Below are 25,486 nucleotides of genomic sequence, written 5' to 3'. Positions count from 1 at the left end.
CTTGTGGCCAGCAGGGGAACTGCAGCATTCCCTATCAGGTTACCCTGAGCAACTGTCAGGACCCTGTGACTAGCGATCGGACAGGTGTTATGAAAAGCAAACAAAGGTAGTTGTCTTTTGCTGAGCTGAGACTAGTAGCTGAATCTCACAAAACAGTCCAGAGCACAGTCAAATCAAGTCAGGGTAGGCGGCGAGCTGGAAACACATGTACCTCTCTCTGAAGCCTGGCTTTAAACTGCCTTTCTAGACCTCTTCCCCTTTATCCTCAGACTGCTGCCACAGTCAGATGTGCCTGTCTTATGTTTTAAAAGATGATTTGCTCTCTAGGAGGTTGCACACCTAGAGATAAGCCATGTGGCAGGCTCTTGGTAATGCACAGGTGTTAGCTTAAAGAAAGTTGGTGAGAATCATTTTAGACCCACCCAAGAGAGAATCCTGCACTGTTCCTGGAATGAGACGGTCCAGGAGGGGAAACCTGAGTTAGGAAAACTGGCTGCTGAAGTAGATGCTGGAGAAAAAATGTCAACATTCACTGTTTGGTCCAAAACCTTATAATACCAGAAGATTTCAGCCTTCCAGGTAAAATACAGAAAATCCTCAGTCAGGTACCACTTTTAGTGTCAAGCAGTCCCCTTTCATGGGCACAGATGATCCGTCACATCATGACATGAGTTCAGCGCAGAATACCCCCGCTTTTCAAGACCAACACAAGAAACTGGCATTTAACATTTTAATAATAACGAACATAACATGACCTCACTGTCTTTTTCCGGCAGGGACCACGAATGTTTGCTGAAACATGTTGGGATTTATTCCTATATTGCTACCACCAACTTTTCTTCTTGTGAATTTTTAAGGTGTTAAGATATAGTTCCATAGTTTTATAAATAGTCAGGGATCCAAGGTGCATCAGTCACCTTCAAGTTCAGGACTCAAGTTCAGGTTCAGCTTTTGGGCTTGGGCTGCTCATTTGTTAAACAGTCTTGTGTATGTTATTAATCTAATACTTTTACTGTTGAAGCTGGAGGCCTTTCATTCTTATGCCTTTGGCATTAAGGAGGCTCCATCCCTGGGGCAATTAGAAAGAAAAGCTTTATTAGTCCTGTCTATATCCCTCCACTTTCAGTCCTTTTTGTCACTCACGTATGGTGAGAAACATTACCTTCCCACACTGTCTTTGCTTTTACCTCTTATTTTCATTCCTTTTTTATTTTTGGCCACACCCCGTGGCTTGTGGGATCTTAGTTCCTGACCAGGGATTGAACCTGGGACCACGGCGGTGAAAGCGCCGAGTCCTAACCACTGGACTGCCAGGGAAGTCCCTCTTTTTTTAATTCTTAACACAGGACCCAAAGAGATCCCTTTAAAATTTGAGTCATAGGCATGAGGTACCTTTCGGGGGTGATGGAAATGTTCTACAACTCGGTTGTGGTGAGGGTTTGTACAACTCTGCACATTCGCTAAAAATCACTGAACTGTACACTTAAAACGGGGGGATTGTGTAACATGTAAATGACACTGCAGGAAAGTCAGATCATTTCCACTCCTGTGCTCAAAACTCTCCTGTGGGATCCATCTCTCGTGGAGTCAGAGTCAAAGTCATTTCAACAGCCCTCGAAGCCCTGCGTGACCTTCCCCACGCTTTCCCCTCGCTCGCTGTCTTCCGGCCACACTGGCCTTGCTGTTCCAGAACATGCCAGGCCTTTCTGGCATGTTCATCTCTCCTCCTGATGCGCTTCCTCCAACATCCACAAGCCTCACCCCCCGACCTGCTCCTTCACCTCTTTGTTGAACTGCCACCCTCCAAAGGGAGGAAGATGCAACCTCCCACCCCTACCAGGTGCCCCATCTCCCTTCTCTGATTTATTTTTCTCCATAGCACTTGAGACCACCTGACTTACTACCTATTTTACTTTTACAATCTGTCCTATGATCTGTCTCCTACTACACGTGCGCTCCTCAAGGGTTGAGATTGTTCTTTTCTGTGTTCCCCAGGGAATCCCCAGTGCCTAGAACAGCAACTGGCACAGATGCTCTGCTCAGTAAGTATTTGTGGGATGAATGAAAGCAAGCTGTGGGACTCAGCAACCCTTCATGTTGAGAATACATGCAAAAAGTTTATTTTTTAAAATTTTGAAACTTTCCTCCTGGTATAACTTCTTCTGAGAGGCTCTAGTTGAGGATCTCTGTAGACTGGATAAAAGCAAATGAAGAGTGCTGACTCGGCTGAAAGTAAATGGAAGAGTCTTTCACCAGGCTTCTCAGCTCTTCCATTGCTGGTTTCCAGAGCTCTGCTCCAGGGGAACAGATGCTACTGTGACTGACTGCGGTCTGCAGTGGGCAAGAATAATGACCGGTCCTTCCACAGCTGACTCTGCCTCAGTCTCCTCTGCTGGCTTCCGACAATGTGACCCAGAGGCTCATGGTGACCCTCCCAAGAAGCACCCGACATCACCTGTATTAACAAAAATCCCTTGGGCTTGGCCTACATAATAAGAAGGCTCAGGGTCTCCAGACCCTTCAGATCATTCATGGTACAACTCAGGGTGCCCCATCTCTGGGGGCAAAGATCCAGAGCAACTTCGAGGGCCTAAGAAACTGCACAATTGCAAACTGCTGTCGGCCAATTAAATGTCTCCTGTCTCACACAGCAGGTGTCATGATTCTAAGACTGTACCAGACGCTGTTGCAACTCACAGAATTCCTGGATTCAGGTAGTTCTTGGTCATTACATAGTTCTTCCACCAGGAGATGCTGAAAGTGTGATGACTGCCATATGCAGGGCTGTGAAGTGTTTGCCATTAGAAAGGGCTCAGGTTCAAAAAGGCTGGGAATCACCAGTCCAGGGGAAGCGGCTTGACCTTTGGCACAGGAGAAATCTGTGTTCAAATCTTGCTTTACGTGAACTGAAGTCAGTTATTTAATAACTTGGAGCCTCAGCTTCCTCATCTTTAAAATGGAGATAATATAATAATACCGATTTCCCAGGGCTGGCGTGAGGTTATATGTTCAGGGCGGTGTCTGGCACATGGCTTGGTCGGTGGTGTCCACTGTTATTCCCGTGCAGATGATCAGTTTGGCGACTAGGTAGAAATGGTGGGCATGAGGCACTGTCTTTGGAGATGGCTCAGCCATTATAGTCACCGTGCCTGTTTCTAGCCAGCCGCTAATTGCAGGCACTATTTTAGGAGTTAGCTGTGGGAAGTGGTGATGCCAGCCACCTGGTAGCAGTGGACAGTAGTATCGGTCTCCTTCAGAGCACAGCCTCTAGAGAGAAGCAGCTGAAGAGCTGTAAACAATGGTTAAACACTTCCTCATTTACTTTAATTTTTTTTTTTTGGGCCGAGCCACATGGCTTGAGGGATCTTAGTTCCTCGACCAGGGATTGAACCCACACCCTTGGCAGTGAAAGCTCGGAGTCCTAACCACTGGACCGCCAGGGAATTCCCAAAATTAAAAAAAAAAAAATTGTGGTGAAATACACCTAACATAAGATTTTCCATCTTAACCATTTTTCACTGTACAGTTCAGTAGCATTAAGTATAGTCACATGGTTGTGCAACCATCCTCACTTGCTTTTATCACTCAGAATTTAGATAAATCAATTTCTATCTTGTCAGCTGCTCTTATCACTCCTTCAGCAGTTCACGCCAGATTCCTGATATGACGCTTTTACCACCTGGCACTCCTGGCGGTCTGGAGATTGTCTTAGCTTTCAAAAGAAAACCCAAGAGTTGAGAACAGGCCGTTCTTCACAACGGCAAGTGTCCCTTTACACTAGAGCCTTGGCCTTGAAAATCATATATAAACTGAGTTTTTGTTAAACTAAACATTCTTAAAATGTACCAAGTAGGGCCAGCTCTTTCAAAGCGTCCCACGGAGAATCCTTTTGTACAATGAGGGAGGACCAACTGTCACCGGGAACAACCAGTCCCAGCTTCCCCTCTGTCATTCTGTCCTTTCCATACAGTGGGCTTTCTGAAAGTGAAGCAGGCCCAGGCAGCGCTTTCCAGGTCTTTCCAAACACCCTCCTCTGGAGTTACACAGAAATCTCATCAAACGGCCAGAAAGGCAACATCACAAACTCCCATAGGCCTAGCACACTGTCAATAATGAGATTCTCCTGGGCTGGAAAGACCAAAGTTTGAGAAGCAAAAAAGAAGGATTTTCTCCCTCCTGGCAGGGGGTCATGTGTGCAGTGACTGATAAGGTGGGAAACGAAGGAGGAAATTATCTCCTAACTGCGAGTCCAGAAAACAGACCTTGAAGTAAATGATATGAACTGCATCTAACACCAACGAAATCCATTCCAAAGATACACATATGTGCACATGATAAACACACAGATGTGGCCAAAGGGAGAGGGAGAGGGCAGGAGCCAGGCATAAAGGGAGATGAAGGGAGGCTTTGACTGTCCCCCACCCCTCGACCCCCCAGTGGAATGAGGTTCACACTGGAAAGAATCGTTTAAGGGAGCCCGTTTGAATATATTATAAGGATTTGGGATGAATTCTTTACGGAAGGAGTAAGCCTTCATCTCTCCCTTTTGATTTCCATCTCTTTCATTTGGCAAAGTGGTAAGGCTGTTACTAGCATCCTGGGACCCCCAAAATTAATCTGCATGCCTGACCTCTCTTCGTTCTCCACCACCCTCCCCTGGAGGTGGTGGGGGAGCGGTGGGCTAAAGCCGGGTCTGTCTGAGGACAAAGCAACTGATAGATGCAATTCCATGGAAGGGAAAGAAATCCCATCAGATGCAATGTCTGCTATCATGGAGATGAAAGAACCAGTTGACTGAATGACAGTCTGTTCTGCATTTCAGCTGGTATCTAGTGACAGCCCAGAAATAGTTTTCAGCTAAGTGGGAGTTTAGGAATTCAAGGGTCAGGATGTTTGAATGTATCTGAGCTGAGTGACAAACTCTTTTGCCTTGGCTTTGTCCTTCAAACATCACGGACAGTAATGTTGGTCTAACTTCTTAGGAGCTGGGAATGAAATTGGAGAGAGAGATCTTGCTGCAAAGTTGTTTTTCTCTTAAACAAAGTTCTGGTATACTGTTTCTTACTCCCCCTCCTTCTTTTCTTTATCTTCATCATCACCATCGTCACAGCTTACCTCGGGATAGGCTATGTGCTTTATACATATATTATTTCATCTACTTCTCATAATGATCCTAGGAGTTAAGCAGTACTACTCCCATTTTATGATGGGAAAAGCTTGCCTCAGAGACACTAAGTAACTTGCCCAAGGTCACACAGTAAGTGGCAGAGTGGAATTCAGTTATTCCTACATTTTCTCTCCTACTCTCCTGTCCTACTTCCCTTTGCTATGAAACACAATCTTGACTTAGAACATATGTCTTTTGATAACTGTGACATCTTCTAAAATTGTACATTAAAAACAGAACAACACACCCTGCCAAGATGAACAGTTCCAATTTGGCTGAGTCAAGAGATGCACTAGCAGGCTAGACTTTGCTAGAAGATTAATATCCTGAGGTGGGCACCACACCAAAGGCACATGACCTTCTGCTTTGGTAATCTCGGGAACATCTGCCAAACCAAGTGGGCGAAAAGATAATGCAAAGAAAAAGAAAAAGGGGTCCACATGAAAGATGACACACTTTCTATTTTTTGATGGAGAGTTATGGCAATCCGCCTACACCCTAACACCCAAACTCAATTCCCCATCAGAGAGGTTAAACTGACTAAGACGCGACATAACTTGGAAATACAGCTGCTGGTAAACTGTAGGCTGTGAGCCAGTATAAAATGAGCAATTTCATTATATATATGCATATACATAAATAAAATGTCATATATGTTCTATCAGCTAGCTACTGTTGTGTAACAAATCATCCCCAAACTCAGTGGCTTAAAGTAACCATTTGTTATTTCTCATGATCCTACCAGTGGGCTAGGCAGTTCGGCTGAGATTATCCAGGTATGCTTGATCCCACTGGGCTCACTCATGTGTCTACAACCAGCTGGTAGGTAGGCTGGGGGCTGGCTAAGATAACTTGGCTTTGCCCCATGTAATCTGCCAGCCTCCAGTGGGCTAGCCTTGCCTTGTTCTTAAGACAATGGCAAGGTTCTAGGAGGGTGGAATCCATGTGCAAGGCCTTCTGAGGCCTAGGCTTGAAACTGACATGATGTCATTTCCTCTACCTTTTTTAGTGAATGCAAGTCACAAGGCCAGCCCAGATTCAAGGGGTGAAGAATCTGACTCCACTTCTTGATGGGAAGAGATTCAGGGTCATATTGAAAAGGATGTGGATACAGGGAGAGGTGGAGAAGTAGGGCCATTTTTTGCAATCAGTCTACCACAGATATACACAATATATCTGAAACACTGCAAAGTACTGATAGGTCATGTGCAATAAGCAAGGGGTTAAAAAATCCCTGATGATACCAGTACTAGATGAATGTTTCTTTGAATTCTCACTTATTGAGAAGGGGAAGGAGTAGTGGGAAGAACACTGGGTGGGAATGATGCCAGGGTGCTGGGGTGGCCCAGCCAGGCTGTTTCCAAGTGGCTGTTTTCAGGGATGTGGTTTGGGGACCCTGAGTGAAGGCAGGATCCACCTAGAGAACTGGAAAAGTAGGCCAAGGCAGACTCCTTTAGGCAAGATCAAGGTGGGGTGTTCAAGTACTGATCTTGATCAAGTTCAAGATCAAGCACAAACACCAGATTCAGAGGGCCAGAGGTCACAGCGGCAGAGCAGGGTCTGGAGGCTCTTATTCAATTATGACAAAGGCAGCTAATGTTTACCAGCATGGCCCTGGATTCTGGGAACAGTGTTATTCTCTCTGTGTTATCACAGTAATATACATTGTTTTTTGAAGTAGATCTTTGAGTAGGTAGTGCAGCAAGGGTCTCTTAAAGGTAAACTTGCTCAGTCTTTGAAAATACCTTTTGGCTTCCATTTTGAATGATAGTTTAGCTGGATATAGAATTTTAGATGGACAGTTCTTTTTCTTTCTTTTCTGGCTTCTATTGTTTTGAGAAGTCTCATCAGTATAGTTGAGCTTTCTTTGTAAGTAATCATTTAAAAAATCATTTTTAAAGTAATCATTTAAATAATTTCTCTTTATCTTTGGAGTTCTGCAATTTCACTATGATGTGCGCAGGTGTAAAATATTTATCCTTCTCAAGACTCATGTTCCTTGAACCTCAGGAATCAAGTTTGGAAAACTCTCAGCCAATAAACTGTATCTCTCTCCTACTCTCTTATTTTTGGAGTTGGTATTAGGCAAATGTTGAACTTAACTTCTCTTTCCTATCTTCTATCTCTTTATCTCTCTGTGATGCATTGTAATTTCTTCAAATCAATCTTCCAGTTCATTATTTCTCTCTTTAGATTTGTCTAATCTGTTGTTTAATTCATCCACCAAGGTTTTAATTTCAATGACTGTATTTTCATTTCTAAAAGTTCCATTTGATTTATTTTAAAATCTCCCTGTTCTTTTTTCAATGTCTTACTCTTTCCACTTATTTTTCAATGTTTTAATTTATATCTTTAATAATTGTAAACCTGCCTATTTTTTGAGGGGGAAGCTCTTTCAGGCTGTTCTATTAGACTGAGCATCTAATCCTGATGTCTGTTTGTGACTTTCCCATATGGTGTTATTTTCCCCCCTACGTGTTTTTTAAGTCTGGAATACGAGCTCATCTTTAAAGCTGTTCTTACATGGGAATCTGTGTAGTTTGGATTGAGGACCTATTTTTCCCCAGACTAGTCTGGTGTCAATTTTTTGACTTGGGGAACTCCTGGATCATGCAGGTGGTATAAATGTGAACCCTAAACCCGAGTGAGCCATGGCCCTGTGTCTCTGAATTCCTCAAGGAGACATATTTTTTCCCCCCAGTCAGGGCAACATGCTTATTACTCTGGTTTTCTGCTCCCTCCTTGTTCCTCACCTCTAGTGATTTCCTTTACTTTTTGGGAGCCCAGCTAAGCATTTAAAGAGGTATTTGCTATAGTTCATCTAGCATTTCTGGAATGTTTGTAGTGAGAGAATTTTCAGGCTGATTAGTTCACACTATTGCCACTCCAGAAATTGCTAATATAGCTGTAATATTTCTCTACTGTATGTTAATCATCTCCTCTTTAAAAGAAAAAGGACAGGTCTCAGGCTCAGGGTCTTTGGCAGGTGACAACATCATGCTAGATCTTAATAGCATTGTTTTATTTTTAATGTTTTAATGATTCTTTTCATGTATGATAATACTCGGTTTCCAGCTGAGGTAATGGTTCCTTATAAAATAAATACATTTAGGTAAAGATTATGAATTGATATAAAAATATTAAATTGGAACACCCATGCTAAATAGAAATAACACAAATCATGGTCCTGTATGATAATGCCTGTGGTTGGGAACCTGGTTGTGAACCCACAGTGGTTACCACCATTCTGCTAGCGGTGACAACCTGGTGTCCACAGCATTGGCTATAGTTTAGCAAGTCTGAGTCCACTTAACTTTTGATGTTCTCTGGGCTACAGTGTCAGGTTCGCTTTCTGACAGCAGTTATTTTAAAAGGTGGTCATGTTTCTACTGGGTAATTTACTTAATGTGACTGGATCCAAGTACAAAATAAGATTTCCCCATGGTTGCTTCCTCTTACCCGCCCCCCACCCCCCGCAAGCTTTACAACTCTTTATTCCATTTCTGAAACAGATGGCACAGTGACTGCTGGTAAGGAACAGTCAGGGCAGAGATCACTGATAAGGCTGCTGGTAGTAATGTCTTTCTCACAAACTCCGCCATCTCCTTGCATGAATAGCTCTGCCAAACCGTGGAGCCCCAGATCGCTAAGTGGCTCAGGTCTGGCAGCAGCCTGCATCTTTGAATGTCCCCGTGAGCATGAGTGTGTGTCCACGGACCTCCTTAGCCTGAGCCCAGGTCCCCGGATGGGTAATGGGAGATACCCATTGCCCTTGGTCATTGCTCTTCCTCTTCTCTGCCAATGACTTTCTCCACATAGGTCTGCCACATGGCAGGGCCCCCCCAGTGATGTCTGGGATGCTGTGGAATTCTCAAAAACAACCCCATCTCAGTTCCCTTCCATCTTAAAAAAAAAAAGTGCCACAGGACCGTGATCTTGTATAGTTTTGGTCATTTAAAAAGAAGATGACATCACTAACGGGATCTGATTTTTCTTTCTTTTCTTATAAGAAATTCTTTTTCAGATCATTTCTTCCTGATTTTCATCTGGGGATAAAAAAGTTCATTGAAATAACAGCACACTCTGGGCAGCTGTTGCCAGAAAGGTCCAGCCATACTTAGGTGGGCAGAACTTCTGCTCTGATAACGTGTGAGCAGGGGTCTGATGGGCCCTGCACTGCCTGGGCTGGGCCAGACCACGCCTCTCCATTTCCTCATCTGGAAACTGGCCTAAGAATTGCTAACTTGCAGGGCTGCTGGGAAGGGTCCATGGGACGATGTCTGGAACCACCTGTGACAGCAGGTGCTTGGTAAATATTAGTTCCTCCTCCTTTTTGTATCTTTTTTTTGGCCATGACATGCAGCTTGTGGGATCTTAGCTCCCGTACCAGCGATCGTACCCAGGTCCCTGGCAGTGAAAGTGCCGAATCCTAACCACTGGACTGCCAGGGAACTCCCCTACCCCCCACTTTGTATCTTTGATGCCTAATAAATGCAAACAGGGAGAATGTAGCTGGGTGACGTGGAAATTTCTCAGAAAGCAGAGCAGCTGCTCAGTTCTTCACAAGCCCTCAGTGGAAGGCAGCCGGTAGACGCTCCCCAGCGAGCTCTTGCTGGAAACCCACTCCATGCTGGGCTTGTGAAGTGCACGCCCCAAGAGTGACCACAAGGTGGTGCTCTGGCAACCACAAATGCTCCAGGTGCCTCCTGGGCCTGGCACTCCTCCAGGACCTTTCTGGAGGGCCACCTGCCAAGGGGTGGGCTGACCACAGCCTAGAGCGCCCGCCGCTCCCGGGGGTCCCTGAGAGGAGCCCGCTCCAGACCTGACTCTGCCTTTTTTTTTTTTTCCCCTGGCCCTGCCTTTTACTAGCTGTGCAGCCTGACAAGCTGGGTGAACACTCAGCTGTACAATGAAAGGGACAGGTCCACGGTCCCCATGGGGCAGTGGGGAGAGCCCTGCTGGGGGAGTGAGGCAGGCCTAGGGCCTACCCAGGTTGGCTGTGACCATCAGAGAGACACTTCATGGGAAGGGCCTGGCAGGAAGGGCACTCAATCAACTGGCTTCTTTCGGTACAGTTCAGGAAATCCTCTTAAGGGGCATCTAAGGTTGGGCCGAACCGGGGGCTGGAGATCCTGGCCTCAGGAAGCAGAATGAGAGAGAAGAGAGGCCTCCGGGACCAGCAGATGGGCGGGTTTGCGCAGCTGCAGGCAGGATGGCTGGGGATGGAGTGGGGAGCATGCTCAGAAGGGAGTCCGTCCCCACCCGAATTCTCAGCAGGCGGGGATGGGGTCTGGCTGATCTCTGTCCCCTCTGTGCGCTGCACACGTCCTGGCACATGGAAGGCCCTCAGAAGATGTCTGCTGATTGACGGATAAATACATCAAGAGACAGTGCTGATATGAAAGACTCAAGTCAGAGCCTGCGTCCGCTCAACAGTCGAGCCCTGGAATTCTGGACCCTGTTCATCTCTCCCACCTTACTTCTCCCAACTTCCCAGCAGCAACCTTGGCTCAGGTCACCTGCCCTCCACAGACCGTTCACTTCCTCTCTCTGGATCTTTGCTGTTGCCAGTCTCCGGCTCTAAGGCCTCTTGTCTCCCTCACGGCCTCTCAAGGCTTACCTGTTCCTCAAGAGCTGCCACCTCCTCCCTGAAGCTTTCCCTGCCACCTGGAAGGAGAAGGCTCTCTCTTCTGAACTGCTCAATGTCTAGGCCCTTGCAGTGAAGCATGTGGTACTGTTATCTACCTTTTTAAAGGCTGGATTCCATTCTCTTACCTAGATTACAGGCAATTTGAGGGTAGCAAGCTTATCATAAGAGGCAGCAGAAAAGAAGGGTCAATAGGAAGTGGTTTAGAGTCAGACGCATCGGGGTTAGAATCCCAGATTTGCTCATTACTGGCTGTGTGCCTTTGGACAAGTCACAAAACCTCCCTGGGCGTCTGATTCCTCATTCGTAAAAATGGAAAATGTAACACCTGCATCCAGGGGTAGTAATGCTCACACCTCCCAAGGTGACTGGGAAGAAGATCAAGATGGATTCTGTTCCTACCTGGCACACAGTAGGTGCTCAATAAACATCAGCTCCCTTCCCCCCTCCCCATCTTGGAACGATGGCTTCTCATTTTGAAGATGAGCAGCTGTTCTCCATCAAACTTCTGAAGAGAAATGTGGCAGGAAGAATAAAAACCTTGCTCTCTAAGCTGTGAGCCAGGTTCGGCAACAGTCCCCTGAAGCCTCAATCTCCAGCAATTGCTAAATTACAAAATGTAAAATTACCCAAATGGGACACCAACTTGGGACTTGTTGCCTATTTAACATTCTTCCAAGTACCCAGGTGCTCAAAGCTGAAGACATCATTATCTCCCGTCTGAGTTTCTGCAGACGCCCCTGCTACCACCCTCCTGACAATTAGGCAGCACCTTGGAAAGGTCATTCCTAGCCATGGCGTCATCCTCATGGTTCCGGGTTTGTAAGCTTTCTAGCTAGCCAAAGGCAGAGCTGTTTGAAGCTCTAATGGCTAATTAAGCCTGAACCTGGGCACTTAGCTTCTAAAAGGAGAGGGTGCAACACTCAGAGTGAGTCAGGTTGAAATTGAAGGTCTTGTTACCCCTGGAGCTGGCATCTCCACATCCCCTTGCAGAAGTGAGAAACAGGCAGTCAATGCTTTCTGCTTTTGCTTTGATTGCTAGGAAAGGAGTAGCTAAAGTCACAGCTCAGTTATAGCAACTGGGTAATAACAAGAGAATATGTAATGAGAGTAACAGGGACAAAGATAGTGGTTACTGAACACCTACTACTTGCCAGCCATTCTGCTAAATGCATTACATATATTATCCCACTTAATCTTTTCAATCAAGCTCTGAAGAAGGTATTACTAGACCCATTTCACAGGCAAGGAGACTGAGGCACATGTGCTCAGCTAGTAAGTGGCAGAGCTGGGATTCAGGTCCAGGCCTGGCTGCAGGGTCCACTCATGCCTCCTGTTCACATCTGTGTTTCTTTGGTCCTGATGTTCTGTATTTATCCGTATTTCCTGAGAAGTTCTGCAAATCCAGGAGATGGGCTTTGCGTAAATAAAGAAATGGATGTCTGAGTAAATGAGTGAACCAGAGATGTTCAATCAACGGTAGTTATTAAGTCCAGAGCAGGCCCAAAAGGCCGCAGTGTTCCATTTTACTCATCAACCTGAGGCTCAGAGGTGAAGTGATTTGCCTAAGGGCACCTCGACGGTACCTAGCAGGGGCTGGATTTGAACTCAGGTCACAGTCCCTTGCATCCTGAAGACGCAAGGAGAAGTAATTCAATGGAGCCAGCTTACAGATGGAGGAGGGACGGGGGAGCCAGGACTGTCGTAATGAATGGGCTCCGGTGCCCAGAGTGCAGCAGGCCCCGCAGGCTTTCATTGCATGAGTGAAAACATGCACAGGCGAGCTGGCTTGTCTCATGATGTCTTGCCAACTGCATGGACAGGGCCACCAGCCAGAGACAACATGAAATGTCACTTATTAATTCCCTTCACATCTTTTGGGAATGAAGGGGAGAATCGATGCATAAATAGCTGAAGCAGAATGGATTTCTCGGTTCATGTGGCCATTTCCTGGCTCAGCTACCATGAGTCAGTCTGAATTGAGCTCTCTTTCCAACTACTCAGTTTTTGAGAACCTTGAAAGTAAATACATAGAAAGATGAACAATCCACTTATCTGGGGCCTAGAGCCTCTTGGTGAGTACTTGGACTGTGGCTGTTCTTGGGTTCAGGCACTGCCCACCACTCTTGCCACCTGCTGGGGCCAAAAATACTCTTGGTCAGGGGATCAGTCACTCCCAAAGCAAATTCATCCTGTCGGCTGGCAGATGGACCATTGTTGGAAGTGGACTGTTCATCTCTGGGAATTCTGGCTATGTTCATTTCCTGCCCCAAAGCATCACGTTTGGCAGGTGCATGTTTTGTCTTGGTTCTGGGTGGGCAGGAGTCCTACATGGGCCGTGAACATGCTGGCTGATTATGCCTGCCGGGAAGTTGGAGAGCGGAGTGGCCCCGGGTCACTAGGAGGCTTGGGCGACACGCCGATCAGCTGGCCGGGGTCTCGGAGTTGGTGGGCTCCACTGTGATGAGGCAGCTTGAGCCCTTCACCACCCAAAGGCCTCAGCACCGTTCTCTGCAGGCAGCACTCACGGCAAGCTTCATGGGTTTCACATCCCTCGTTAATGCATCAACTACTGACATGTACTGGGTTCCTTGTATGTGCCAAGCCTAGGCCAGGAGCTGGTGATACAGAGGTGAGTAAGACAGACAATGCCTGACCCAGAGCTGTGAGTGAGTGTGGAGACAGACAGCTGAGTAAGGGTGAGGGAGGGTGCAGGGAGGTGGCTGCACGAAGAAGAGGGACGCAGATTTAGGGGCCGGGCGCTGGCCGCAACTCCCAGCTCTGCCACCTTCCAGCTCTGACTTCGGGCAAATCCCTGTGACTCTCTGAGTCTCAGTGTCCTTGTCCGCTCTCTGTAAAATGTGATGAATCAAATGCCTGCCCCATGAGGATATTGTGAGGATCAGGGTTAATAAAACTGTCACCGTCAGGCATCAGCACAGACATCCCATCTGTGGCGACCGACACCAAAACCAAAACCAAACCCACGCTTGACCCTCTGAGATAAAGCAAGAATAACAGGGGCAACTTGTCCAGTGCGAGTTCCCAAATGAAGGAGCATTTCGCATAAGTTGCTGACTCCCTAATGAGAATTCTGTCCCCCGTGTTTGGAACGCTGATGTCTGAAGATTCTGGGTGTCCCTGTGGCTTCATGAGAAAGAATAACATTAGGAGAAATGCCTTCTTTTCCATCAAGAACAAACTGATGAAAACTTGGCAACCCTGGTGATTGTGAGTGTGTGTTTTCCTTTAAGAACTTGCTGTGTGCGTGCGTGTGTGTGTGTGTGTGTAATTTGGCAAACCAGACCTTCCAAAGTCTAATTGGTTTACACCTTTTTGCAAAAACTACCTTTCTTTCCTAAATGCTCCCGAGTCTGAGTCTTCCTTCCACATGGAGTATGGAGGAGGGAACTTGCGAGCCACATTTTGAAGGATGTGTCTGAACTGGCTCCATGCCTGGGGTCAGGGGAGGGGAGAGCATTCTGGATAGCGAGAACATGTGTAAAGGCAAGGGATGCCTGGACCTTAGCAGACAGGAGTCACCCTGAACCCCCTTTTCTCATTCTTGGGGAGAGAAGAGCTCTGGGTGTGGCTGAAGGAAGGGCAGTTGATGGAAATCTCAGGACCTGCAACCAAAAAATCCTAATGGACCCACTTGGGCGCATTGCTTTGCTTCACACTGAGCCTTAGCTGTAAAATGGAGATAATTATCCTGACCTTGGGTTACTGTTAAGAATTAGAGAACGTGTCATGAAAAAGGCATGGCTCAGCCATTGTGGACTCAAATTCCAGTTTCATCATTATTAATCTTGTAAGCATGAGCTAATTACTTCCCCTCTGTAAGCAAGCCTCAGTTTGCTCATCTGTAAAATGGGGCTAATTAAAACCTCATAGGATTATTGGGAGGATTAAATAAAATAAGGCATGCAAAGTGTTTAGCTGTGCCTGGTACATAGTAAGTGCCCAATAATTGTTAGCTGTTGAGATGATGATGATTAGAATGAACCAATCATGGAAGCAGGTAGGCGGGGTCTCAGTAAACCCCCGTTGAACCTGGGTCTATTTCTGCATGGAGGAGATTCCTCAGCCACACAAAGCATTCAAATACTCATCCAGAAGGCAAGGGATTCCCACTGGGAGTCAGTCCTTCCCACCACCCACGTCTGAGTATGTGGCAAGACTGCTCTGAGAATCCGATTAACTGATGGAGGAAGCTTGGCAGATGCGTCCAGCCCCCGAGGTGCCCCTGCAAACCCAAACCACCTACCTGGGCTGTGGGAGGAGCACAGCAGGCCTGGAAGCCTTGCTGAGCATCTGACTGTGTCCTGGGGGGCTGGCTTCTTGTGACTCTATTTCCTAAGCCAAGTACTTACGGGCTTTAAGTGGTAGAGACAGATGTCTCCACCTAAGGGCAGGAGGTTCACATTAAGGGTGTCAGCCCCAACCAGGCGGCTACCCTAGAACTTGGTATGGAAGTACAGTAAGGCTCCCTTTACTGAGCACCTACTACATGCCAAGTGCTTTTCAGATGACTGACATCCATCACTGCCCACCCCCACAGCCAATCTGCAAGACCCCAACTCATGTCTCAGGGAGGGCAGATTATTTAACAGACTGGACTGTCAGCTCCATGAGGACGGGGGCTGCACTGGCTAGTTTGTTGTCATCTCCCCAAAGCGCAGTATGTTGCCTGGCACACAGTAGGTGCTTCATGAATATGAGTTAATGCAGTGAATTTGATTGTGACTAGTTCTCCGTTGGGAAGGTCTGATCTGAGATACTGCTTTGAGTGAAAACATCCAGCCAGAAGGGCTCAAAATAACAGTATGAATAGGAGCTCTGGAGTCAGAGAAAGGTATCAAAATCTTACTTCTAGGGCAAGCTACTCCACCTTTCTCTAAATCTCACTGTTCTCATGTGAAAAACGGGGCAGGATTACTTATCTTATGGGGTTGTTGTGAGGGTTGACAAGAATGTACATAAATCCGTGAGCAAGAACCAGGCAGAGAGCTGGGCCTTCGTAAGTGGCAGCCGTTGCTACTACTATTGCTATGACAGTCATTCCCATTTGTGGGCAGCTCTACCTTTTCAAGGCATTTTCACCAGGTCATCTCCCTTGATTCTCTGGGCCCTGGGCATGGTCTGGAGCCAATCACCATCAACACAGCTCAGAGCTTTGTCCACCTGGAGCCTGCTCCCAGCCAGACTGGACCCAGCTCTGGTCCTCTGGTGGGTAACGTGCTGGGGAATCTTTGCTGCTTCTGTCTGTGTGGGGTCCCCTTGGCCGAGCTCCTGGGCTCCTGGGTACCATCAATTGCTGGGGCTCTCACCCAAGCATCCTCTGCCACACTCTGGCTTTCCATCAAGGTGTACGTCTATCCTGCAAGCTGTGAGGCAAGGCGGAGGAAGAGAGAAAAGTCCCTATTTTGTAGATAAAGAACCTGAGGCTTCAGTTGAGAATTAATTACAGAGGCCAGAATCCAAGTAAGGTGTTCTGGCTGGAGCACATGGTGGGAATACATTCACTGGCCCTTCATGGATGTTAGAAATGTCTACGTGCCTTGCTCTGGCCAATGAAACATGAGTGAAAATGACGTGTTACTTCCAGGTGAAAGTGTTTTAAGAGCCAGTGTGTAACTCACCACAATCTCTGTCTCCTACCGAAGGAGGCTCCATTGGCCTGGATCTCTGAGTGACTACAAAGATCAGAACCCCCTGCCCACCCACAGTGGACAGACGGCACAAGTGAGAAATGAACCTTTGCTGTGTTATACTGCTAAGATTTGGGGGATGTTTGTTACTGCAGCATAACCTCACCTATCCTGACTGATACAATGTGAATGTTTATAACTTTAGACAATTCACTTATAGAGCACTCTCTGTTGGCTTTATCCCAGGTACAGGAGGCACAGAGGTTGGTCAGACACAATCCCTGCCCTCAAGGGGCTTGTAGTCTAGACACCCATTTGTAAGGAAGCTGCCCACACTGAACTTGAGGGAGGGGCAGGCCTGGGTCAGGAACACCTTGTGAATGGTTGCATATCCCCTAAGCAGTAACCCCCTGCTGTTTGCAACATGGCCCAAAAAGGAAATGAAGCTGTGAGATAGTTAATGCTACAGGCAGCTTTTCCTGGGGGAGGGGAAAAAAGGATGGGCTACAGCTAGGAGGGGCAGGGGGTAGGGGTAGGCTAGCTGAAGGATTCTGTACTCTGGGTGACTCTAGGATTTATTGCTACATTTCATTACTTGGTCTCAAGGGAACCCAGAAAACAATTAGTGGATTCAACTGCATTAGAGTAATTCCTCTTTTACATTCCCCTAACTCAGATAATGACAGCTTTCCTGCAATTAGGAGAGGGTCTCCTTGTGTGCAGATTAATTGGGTGTTAAACAAGCAGGGCTGCCTGAAACCAGACAGCTGAGCTGGAATGAATTAGATGTGAAACAGCAGCTCCGGGCAAAGGGTGAATAATTCATTCACAACCACAGACAGCCAGCTGGAGACTTGAAGGTGCCCCATCAGTAACACAAGGCCAGGACTTGGGAGGGGGTTGTCTAGGAAGAGGGGGGAAGGCGGGTGTAGGAACAGAAACTGTGGGCCCCCACTCTGGTGGGAGGCTGATTTTCCCTCAACAAGGTCCAGGGTCAAGGTCACCTATGTGTGTGTGGTGCTCTAATCCTATGTGCCAGCTCCCCGCCCTTTTTTTTCTGGCCGTGCCGTGCATGGCTTGTGGGATCTTAGTTCTCAACCAGGGATCAAACCCAGGTGCTTGGCAGTGAAAGCGTGGAGTCCTAACCACTGGACCATCAGGGAATTCCAGCCAGCTCCCTTTTATAAAGCTTAAGACAGATTTTAGCATAATATAAACGCTCAGCAAGAATTACCAGGCTCTTATATGCCAGCATTTATACGTACTATTGCATTTAATCCTTACAACCTTGATGGCAATACTATTATAATTCCCTGTGTTTCACACGAGTCACCTGGAGTTCAGAGGGGGTAGGTGAACCTAGCAGTGCGTGTGGGATTCAAACCAGATGCCCTGGCTCCACAGCCCACATATCTGCAGCAACTGAGCTGGGATCTTCTTGGTGGGGAAGAGCTGTGTGGCCCTGTCACCTAGTGACACAAAGGCCTGCATCTGTGCTACCCTTCCAGCTGTGTCCGGCCCCTCTCTGTTGATGGGTGGGGACCGGTGGTAAGTGGTAAAGCCCTGAAGGCCAGAGGCTCCCTGGATGGCTGGCAAGAGGACACGGGGGATGACAGAGAAAGAGAACACAGGAAGATGAGGGCCACACTCAACACGCAGGAATGTGAGCCTATTTTTATGAGTGTGTGTATGTCCATGTTTTTATTCATTTTACTTCGTGGTCTGGGTGGCCTTGGGCCCAGGCCCCGCAGGGGGCCGTCAGGGAGGCCACGCACAAGTGCCCAGCTCTCTGGGTTCAGGACCCCTCAGTTCCCCTCTGCAGGTGGGTGTGTTTTGTTTCCAACTTCCCATTTCTATAAGCCACCAGGAGTTACCTTACATAATCTCCGGAAAGGAAGAGAGAAACTGGGGAAATAAACGGCTCTGAGGCCTGGGGCCTCGCAGTTCACCTGGAGGAGCTGAGAAGGCCGGCAGGGCAGACAGGATTAAACAGTGTGCCTGTGCCCCATGGCACGGGAGCCTTCTTCTGCCCCAGAGAGAAAGTGGGCCCCAGCTCCTCCCACGTGAGAGCAGCTGCTGTTTACATTTGGAATAAGCCTCAGCCAACTAAGGGGCAGACACCTTCTTGGAGTGTTCTTGACCAAGGTCAAGGCAAAGGGTTACCAGGGTCCTTTATTACCTCCCATCCAGACACAGGGTGGGATGGGATGTTATTAAGTAGGGGAAACTATCAGGCTGATCAAGAATAAAGACTCTTGTTCAGAGTCTTCTGGCCGTGACTTCCTCCTTCGGAAGGTGATGGATGGGGAGAAAACCAGCTGCACTTTTGGCCGCTGGGCTTCTATTCAGATTCCTACCAAATTCTTGTTATTTGGGAAGCTTCCCATCCATTCAGCAGAGGCCCTTGGGGTCGGCTGAGTTGCTGCCGTGTGTGTGTGTGTGTGTGTGTGTGTGTGTGTGTGTGTGTGTGTGTGCGCGTGCGCACGTGAGAGAGAGAATGTGTGCATGGCGGGAGGGGGGTCAACCACAAGCTGCCCAGCACTGACCACCCTCTGCCCCCAGCGCCTCCCTCTGCAGGACTATGCTCAGCTGTTCATTCGTCCCACAATTCAGAGGCCGAGCATCTAACCAGTCAGTTCCAACACCTTAACCCGACATTCGAGACCTGTGCCAGGCTCCTGTCCTAACCACTTCCCACATTCCACCTTGGTCCCCTCTCAGGCTGCAGAAAAACTAGACTCAACGTTTTCAGACACTCTGAGAGCCCTTCCTCTTCCCTGCTGGCCAGACCCTCTGGAATTCCCCTCCCTCTAGATCCTCTGGAGGAGCCCCACCCACGTTCAAGGTCTGGGTCCTCTGCAAAGTATAGCACAGTTGTTAGGAGTGAGGGCCCTGGAGCCAGACACCCTGGGATCGAATCCCGGCTCTGGCTCTTAGGATCCGCCTGGCTTTCCCTCGCAGCCTCATTCAGTTTCTCATCCTCCCAGGGGGTTGCCGGGAGACGGAGATCCTGCAGAGTGCATGGCCCGGCACATGGGGAGTCTGCACCAGGCTCTTGAGACTGTCAGCCCAAAGTCAAGTCCACCCACCTTCCCGAGCTCTCAGAATGTGCCGTGTGCCAGAGAGATGGTGGGGCACAGGCAGATCCCGCCTACCTGGAATTCACCATCTAATGTGTGCGCCAGAAAGTAGACACAAAATGACAAGCGCCTCTATCTACACGACACTCACCATAGTTCCCCGTGCACAGTAGGTCCTCAGATTAGAGGAAGAAGCATTTACTGAGTGAACCCAAATTGCGGCAGGTACTTTCACATTCATCGTCTCATTTTAATCTCTTGAAGAGCCTTCGAGGTAAGTGTACTAAGCCCCACGTTCAGATGAGGAAGCTGAGGCTCAGAGAGGTTAAGTGACTCGCCCAAGGTGCCACAGCTCGTCAGTGATGAAGCTGGGACCCAGATCCAGGTCTGCCTGATACCAAAGCCCCAGTTCTCAGTGGTGGGCTATGAAGAGCCAGGGGAGGGAGCAGTGGCCAGGAAAGAGGTGGGAAGGAAGCTGCTTTGAGAACCACCCCGCCAAAGGCTGAGGGCAGGAACATCTCCCTCCCGTCAGTTTCCAGCCTCACTTGCTGGAGGCAGCTGATGCGTGACCTCAATTCCAATGGTCGTGTCCAAATGATCAATGCTAATTAATTCAATTCCTTCAGGAGGGGAATTGGAGACTTGGCTTGTATTAATGATCTGAAGTTAACATGTAATTTACGCTAACTGGAGCCAAAGACATGCCTTTCTCCTCTAGACCACGTCATCCAGGTAATGAGGAGCCTGGCAGATGGGTCTGCTGCATGGATTGGGGGAAGGATGACCAGGAAAGGAGCAAAACGATGACGGCACAGAGGATGACAGCTTTCCAGGGGCCTCCCTGGGGGCAACAGCTTTAGAGAGCAGGGGGCGAGTGCAGCCACCCCCAACACCAGCAGAGATACTTCAGCCTAAAAGCCGCTAGAGCATGTGTTGACCAGGACCCAGCTCTGGGCCGGCTGCCTGACCTCCATGCTCTCTGGTCTTTTAAATTTTTTTTTTGCGGTACGCGGGCCTCTCACTGCCGCGGCCTCTCCCGTTGCGGAGCACAGGCTCCGGACACGCAGGCTCAGCGGCCATGGCTCACGGCGCCAGCCACTCCGCGGCATGTGGGATCTTCCCGGACCGGGGCATGAACCCGTGTCCCCTGCATTGGCAGGCGGACTCTCAACCACTGCGCCACCAGGGAAGCCCCTATGCTCTCTGGCCTTTGACACTACCCAGAGGTGACAAGAACCTCCTGTTGCAAATGGAGAGACCGACATCAAGGGAGGCTGAGTCCTTACCCAACCCAGGCTCCCCAGCTGTGCAGAGGTAGGGCTCAGCCCCAGGTCTCAGCTGCCTGCAAAGCCCACGCCCTCCTTTATCCCCTGAGTCAGAGTCTGGATCACCGTTTGGCAAACACTTGCTCCCGTCCTCCTCCGCTGTGGATGGAAGGAAGAGTATAAGGGGCAGCGGGGACGGCCCCACCCCACCGACCTAGGGCTTGGCTGTCACTTGCTTTGACCAACAAAATGTGCGTGAAAGACTGCCGAAAATTCTTTGCTGCCCCCCACCATGCAGAGAAGGAATTCTTTCTGCTGCTGCTGTGCTACACCAGGAGAGAGGTTAGCCTGGGTCCCACGCACGGTGGACCACCCCAAGGGCCCTGAGCTCTGCACCTCACCCCCCTAACCCCTTGCTGTGGCAGCCCCTGGTGACAGATCTGTCCCAAACCGGCATTCAGTCCTGGAGGCCTCACCGACCCGAGACCAGGGTAGGGGCCCTCAAGCTTTCCGCTGCATCAACACTGAAAGTATGTGTTCGGATGGCATGACACACTCCCAAAGGTGTCTGTAGTGGGCTGAATGGCGGCCCCCTCAAAAGATGTGTCCACTCAGAACCTGTGAGTGAGACCTTACTTGGAAAAGGTGTCTTTGCAGATGTAATTAAATCACACAAATGTAATTAGTGAGGGATCCTGAGATGAGGTCATCCTGGACTTGAGCGGGCCCTAAAGCCACCCACACTGTCCTTAGGCGAGAAGAGATGAAACAAAGGAGAAGGTGATGTGAAGACGAGGCAGGATGGAATGTCGCGTCTGCAAGCCTAGGACTGCCGGCCGCCACCAGAAGCTGGAAGAGGCGAGGCTCTCCGCTAGAGCCTTCAGAGGGAACGCGGCCCTGCCAACACCCTGACGTCGGGCTCTTCCTCTCCCCTCCCACTCAAGAACCCGCATCAGAACGCAAAGGCCATTTTTATAAGACTGTCTCACACCCACTCTAATTTACATACAGAAGAAATAAACAATTTTCCAAATGACTATTTTTTCTTTTTCAAGCTGTTTTAAACTCTAAGATCTGGGAACACAGTCACAAGACTCACGACCTCTAGTGCAGAACCTCTGGCCTGGGGGATGGACTCTGGAAGTGTTTTCACCTGTGACAATGGGCCAGCCTTACCTTTCTCCTGAGCCATCTCTTGCAGACAGAAGTAGATGACTCTGGCTCCCAGGCTGAAGCCAATCAAGGTGACAGGCCGCCGGCCCTGGGGGAGAAAGGACACAGGTGTTGGGGGCATGGTGCACAGCCAGTTCTAGAAAAACATCAGCCCCGATGACGGTGGCCCTTGCACACTTCTCAGCACCTGCCTCCCGCTTAATGAATCATGCCTGTGCTATTCCCGGCCCCAGGCTCTGATGTCTCCATCAGGAGAGTCTGGGCCCTCATTTATGCAGGAGGGCACCTGCTCAGGAACCGGCTTCTTCCCAGGTTGACAGGCAGCATCTGGCTGGGTTAATTCCCTGGTTTTATCTCAAACCATTACCCAGTGGCCGTCGCTCCTTCCCCATCTACCTGTGGCAAATGACTGCAGTGAAGCGGGGCCCTTCCGGAGCCGAGAGAGGAGGCGGGAGGTACCCCGGGTGTGATGGGGAAAAAGGCAAAGAGTCACATGGGGGGGCCACAACTGTTCTGTTCCTAGATAGGAAGTGGGGACATGAAATATTGGCCTTATGCTATAAGAGGAGGTTGTAAGTTAGATGCGAAGAGGAATTTTCTGACTCAAGAACTTGTAGGAAAGGCAACTTGAAAAAGAAAGTCATGAGAGGTATTTGGGTACAACTTCTACATGGAGGGAGAGGGCAGGAGCAGATGAGTTCCAAAGGTCCAGCTGGTCTCAGTATTCCATTCCTTTCTCTTGCTTTTGGGCCGGTATATGTACCCACCCTCCCCCCCACCTCCATTTACTGCCATGGAAGACCCTCCATTAAACAGTATTCCAATTCTGCAGGAACTCTGGCAAAGGCTACCAGTCATCACCCTACACCCATTCTCCCTCTGTCCTTGGTAAGAGAACTCCTGAGTTTTCCTGGGCCCACAGTTACCCAGCCAAAAATGAAGTTTCTCCAACTGCCCTGTAGCCAGGGATAGCTGCAGGGCTGAGTCCTGGCCAAGGGATGTGAAAGGCCCTTCACTTCTACTTTCCTGCCTCGGACTGTCTGGAATGTGGATGGAACCCTAACCGTTTTACGTGGTATTTGGGCCACTGGAGATCTGCTCAGAGGGTAGCTCTATACTTCTGGAAAGGAAGAGCTGGCCTTGTCCATACCTGCAGAGGCCTGTTAGTCAGTTCTCACCTGATTGCTTGCTAGAGATGCACAGTCTGTAATTATTACTGGTCCATCGTAGGACACTTTTTATTTTTTTTTGGCCACGCTGCGCTGCTTGCGGGACCTTAGTTCCCTGACCAGGGATCGAACCCGTGCCCCCTGCAGTGGAAGCGTGGAGTCTTAACCACTGGACCGCCAGGGAAGTCCCCCTAGGGTGCTTTTATGACTTGAACTGGAGGAGCAATGACGACCACCCCCCCAGCCCCCCAAAGCCACTGGGCTACCCCCACGTGGGCTTGTCTTAGGTAGGACGTCTGTGCACAAGTCAGCTCCCATGCTTCCCTGCTTCCTCGCCCCCTGCCCGCTCCCCCCACTCCCCGCCCCAGCCATTCCCAGGTACCTGCTGCCGGGAGAGCAGAATGTGGGCCAGGTGCTTGCCAACCTCTGCTGATCGATGGAGACACACACCCCAGGGGTTGTCGATGATATTGGCAACACTGAGGAGTGAGGCTGGCCAGGTCAGGGCAGCCACAAGGCCTGGGGAGGAGGGATATCGGTGATGAAGGCCATGGCGGCAAGGGTGGGTCGGGGGGGTCCTTCTAGGGAAGTGACTGGCTGGTTAATGGATGCCTGAGTGAATGCATCCAGAGTCTCTAACTTGGAATCTGTAAGTTTTCCATGTGTGGTCAAACTGCTAAGTAGTACAGAAGAAAACGGAAGCTCACGCATTTCTGATACATGGCCTAGATCCCTTATGTTTAAGTATCTGCCATGTGTGAGATTCCAGAGATGGCCCCAACTTGTCACTCCACCCTGTATCCTCCCACTTGGCCTCGTAACTCTGCAGTGTCCCCTGCTCCTGCCCTGCCCATCCACTCTAGGCTCAATCATGTGACTTGCTTTGGCCAATGAGATGTTACTGGATGTGAGGCTTGAAATGGACTTTTGCCTCCAGTGCACTCCTATTGTGGGTGTGGGCTAGCCTGCGATCCCAGGACGGGGAGGAGAGACAAATGGAGCAGAGCCGAGTTGCCCTGCTTGTCCCAGGCAAGGCTGGCCTAGATCAGTGGACAGTCAGCTGACCCACAGATGCATGAGCAGGCCCAGCAAAGATCAGCCAAATGAAGCCTCAACACTTCTGAGCTACTGTGATAAATGGTTGTTATTTTAAGTCACTGGGTTATGGGGTTGTTTGTTATGCAGCAATTGCTAACTGACGCACTATGCGATAATGTGATGGGCTGTTTATCTGCCTCCTCCCTATGAAGACCATAAACTTTGCCTCTCTGTGTTCTTGGAGACCAGCACTGTGCCTGGCTCACTGGGGGCCTCAGGCGTGCAAAGGTACAGAACCAGTGTGGCTTGGGAATGGTGGGAATGCTGCTGGTGGGGGAGAGGGGAGGCTTACCAGACAACACTGTGTATTTTAGGGCCTCCTGGGCCACCATGTTGGCAAGACCACTGAGGATGGTCTCCAGGGCGTTGCCAAGCTCCATCAGGTACTTGGCCTCCCAAGCCAGACAGTACTGCTCGCGGCTGTGGGCCAGGGCAGCCCATGGGGCGCTGAAGGTGCCTGGGGAGAGCACAGGTAGGTGGGGTCTCTCCTGTGATAGAGGAGGCCCCCCACCCTTTCCCAGAGAGTCGGCGACAGGGGCCCACTCACCCTTGTGGGGAGACGAGAGGCCCACCCCCGCCACTGAACGGCAGCTGATAGCAGAGCAGACACGCTCCCAGACAGAGCACAGGGCCATGCTGTGAGACAGCAGGCTGGGGTTCAAGACCCAGCTCCTGCATTCATTAGTAGTTGGGTGACCCTGGGCACCCTGGGTCACTATTCCATGCTAAGCCTCACTTTGCTTAGCTGTCAAGTCGGGAGACTAGTATTTATCTCTTTTCATAGAGTAGTTGTAAGAATTAAGTATTCCAACTACTCTGTATGTAAAGTGTTATTTTCTCTCACTGTGCAGTAATTCTGGCATCGAGGATGCAAAGAGCACACAAGAGGAACACACGGGGCCACAAGCAGCTTGCTCCCTGAACCGGCTGCATCTCATTCAACAAACACTGCCTGGGAAATAGTCTGCAAATCTGGAGCAGAGGTGTTTGAGCCCAGCTCTGCCATGAGCTTGCTGGCTCACCCGATTTTTCTGAGCCTCAATTTTCGCACTTAGGGACTGGAAATGGAAGGATGATGACAGTACCAACCACGTGACCAACGTCAAGCAGGAAAATATAACGACTGTCTGCCTGCCTCTCTCCCTCCCTCCTGGTCCTCCCTCTGCCTTGAGGATGTTGTCACCTCTCCAGCAGGACTCTCAGGCCCCCTGTGACCTGGCCCGTGCCCCCTTCACA

At 49.3% G+C, this 25,486-nt stretch overlaps 1 protein-coding gene across 6 annotated transcripts in view; it reads right to left on the bottom strand.

The window, feature by feature from the left end:
• LOC102977224 (transmembrane and coiled-coil domain-containing protein 4) overlaps positions 1-25,486 on the bottom strand; it is a 46,209-nt gene that overhangs the window by 2,254 nt on the left and 18,469 nt on the right. For 3 of the 6 annotated variants that reach the window (XM_028485808.2, XM_028485807.2, XM_055083119.1), the window contains 4 exons: positions 24,543-24,707; positions 23,535-23,671; positions 21,987-22,071; positions 20,832-20,969 (listed from right to left, as the gene is read on the bottom strand). In XM_028485808.2, the coding sequence (XP_028341609.1) occupies positions 20,832-20,969; positions 21,987-22,071; positions 23,535-23,671; positions 24,543-24,707 (525 nt within the window). Of the gene's footprint in view, positions 1-211; positions 3,290-20,831; positions 20,970-21,986; positions 22,072-23,534; positions 23,672-24,542; positions 24,708-25,486 lie in introns of all 6 variants that reach the window. The other 3 variants (XR_003678600.2, XR_003678601.2, XM_028485810.2) reach the window with 3 other exon arrangements.

This window comes from Physeter macrocephalus, unplaced genomic scaffold, assembly GCF_002837175.3.
Source record: "Physeter macrocephalus isolate SW-GA unplaced genomic scaffold, ASM283717v5 random_545, whole genome shotgun sequence".
Taxonomy (NCBI): Eukaryota; Metazoa; Chordata; class Mammalia; order Artiodactyla; family Physeteridae; genus Physeter; species Physeter macrocephalus.
Note: the sequence above shows the minus strand (reverse complement) of the source record. Positions and strands in the feature narration are given on the sequence as shown.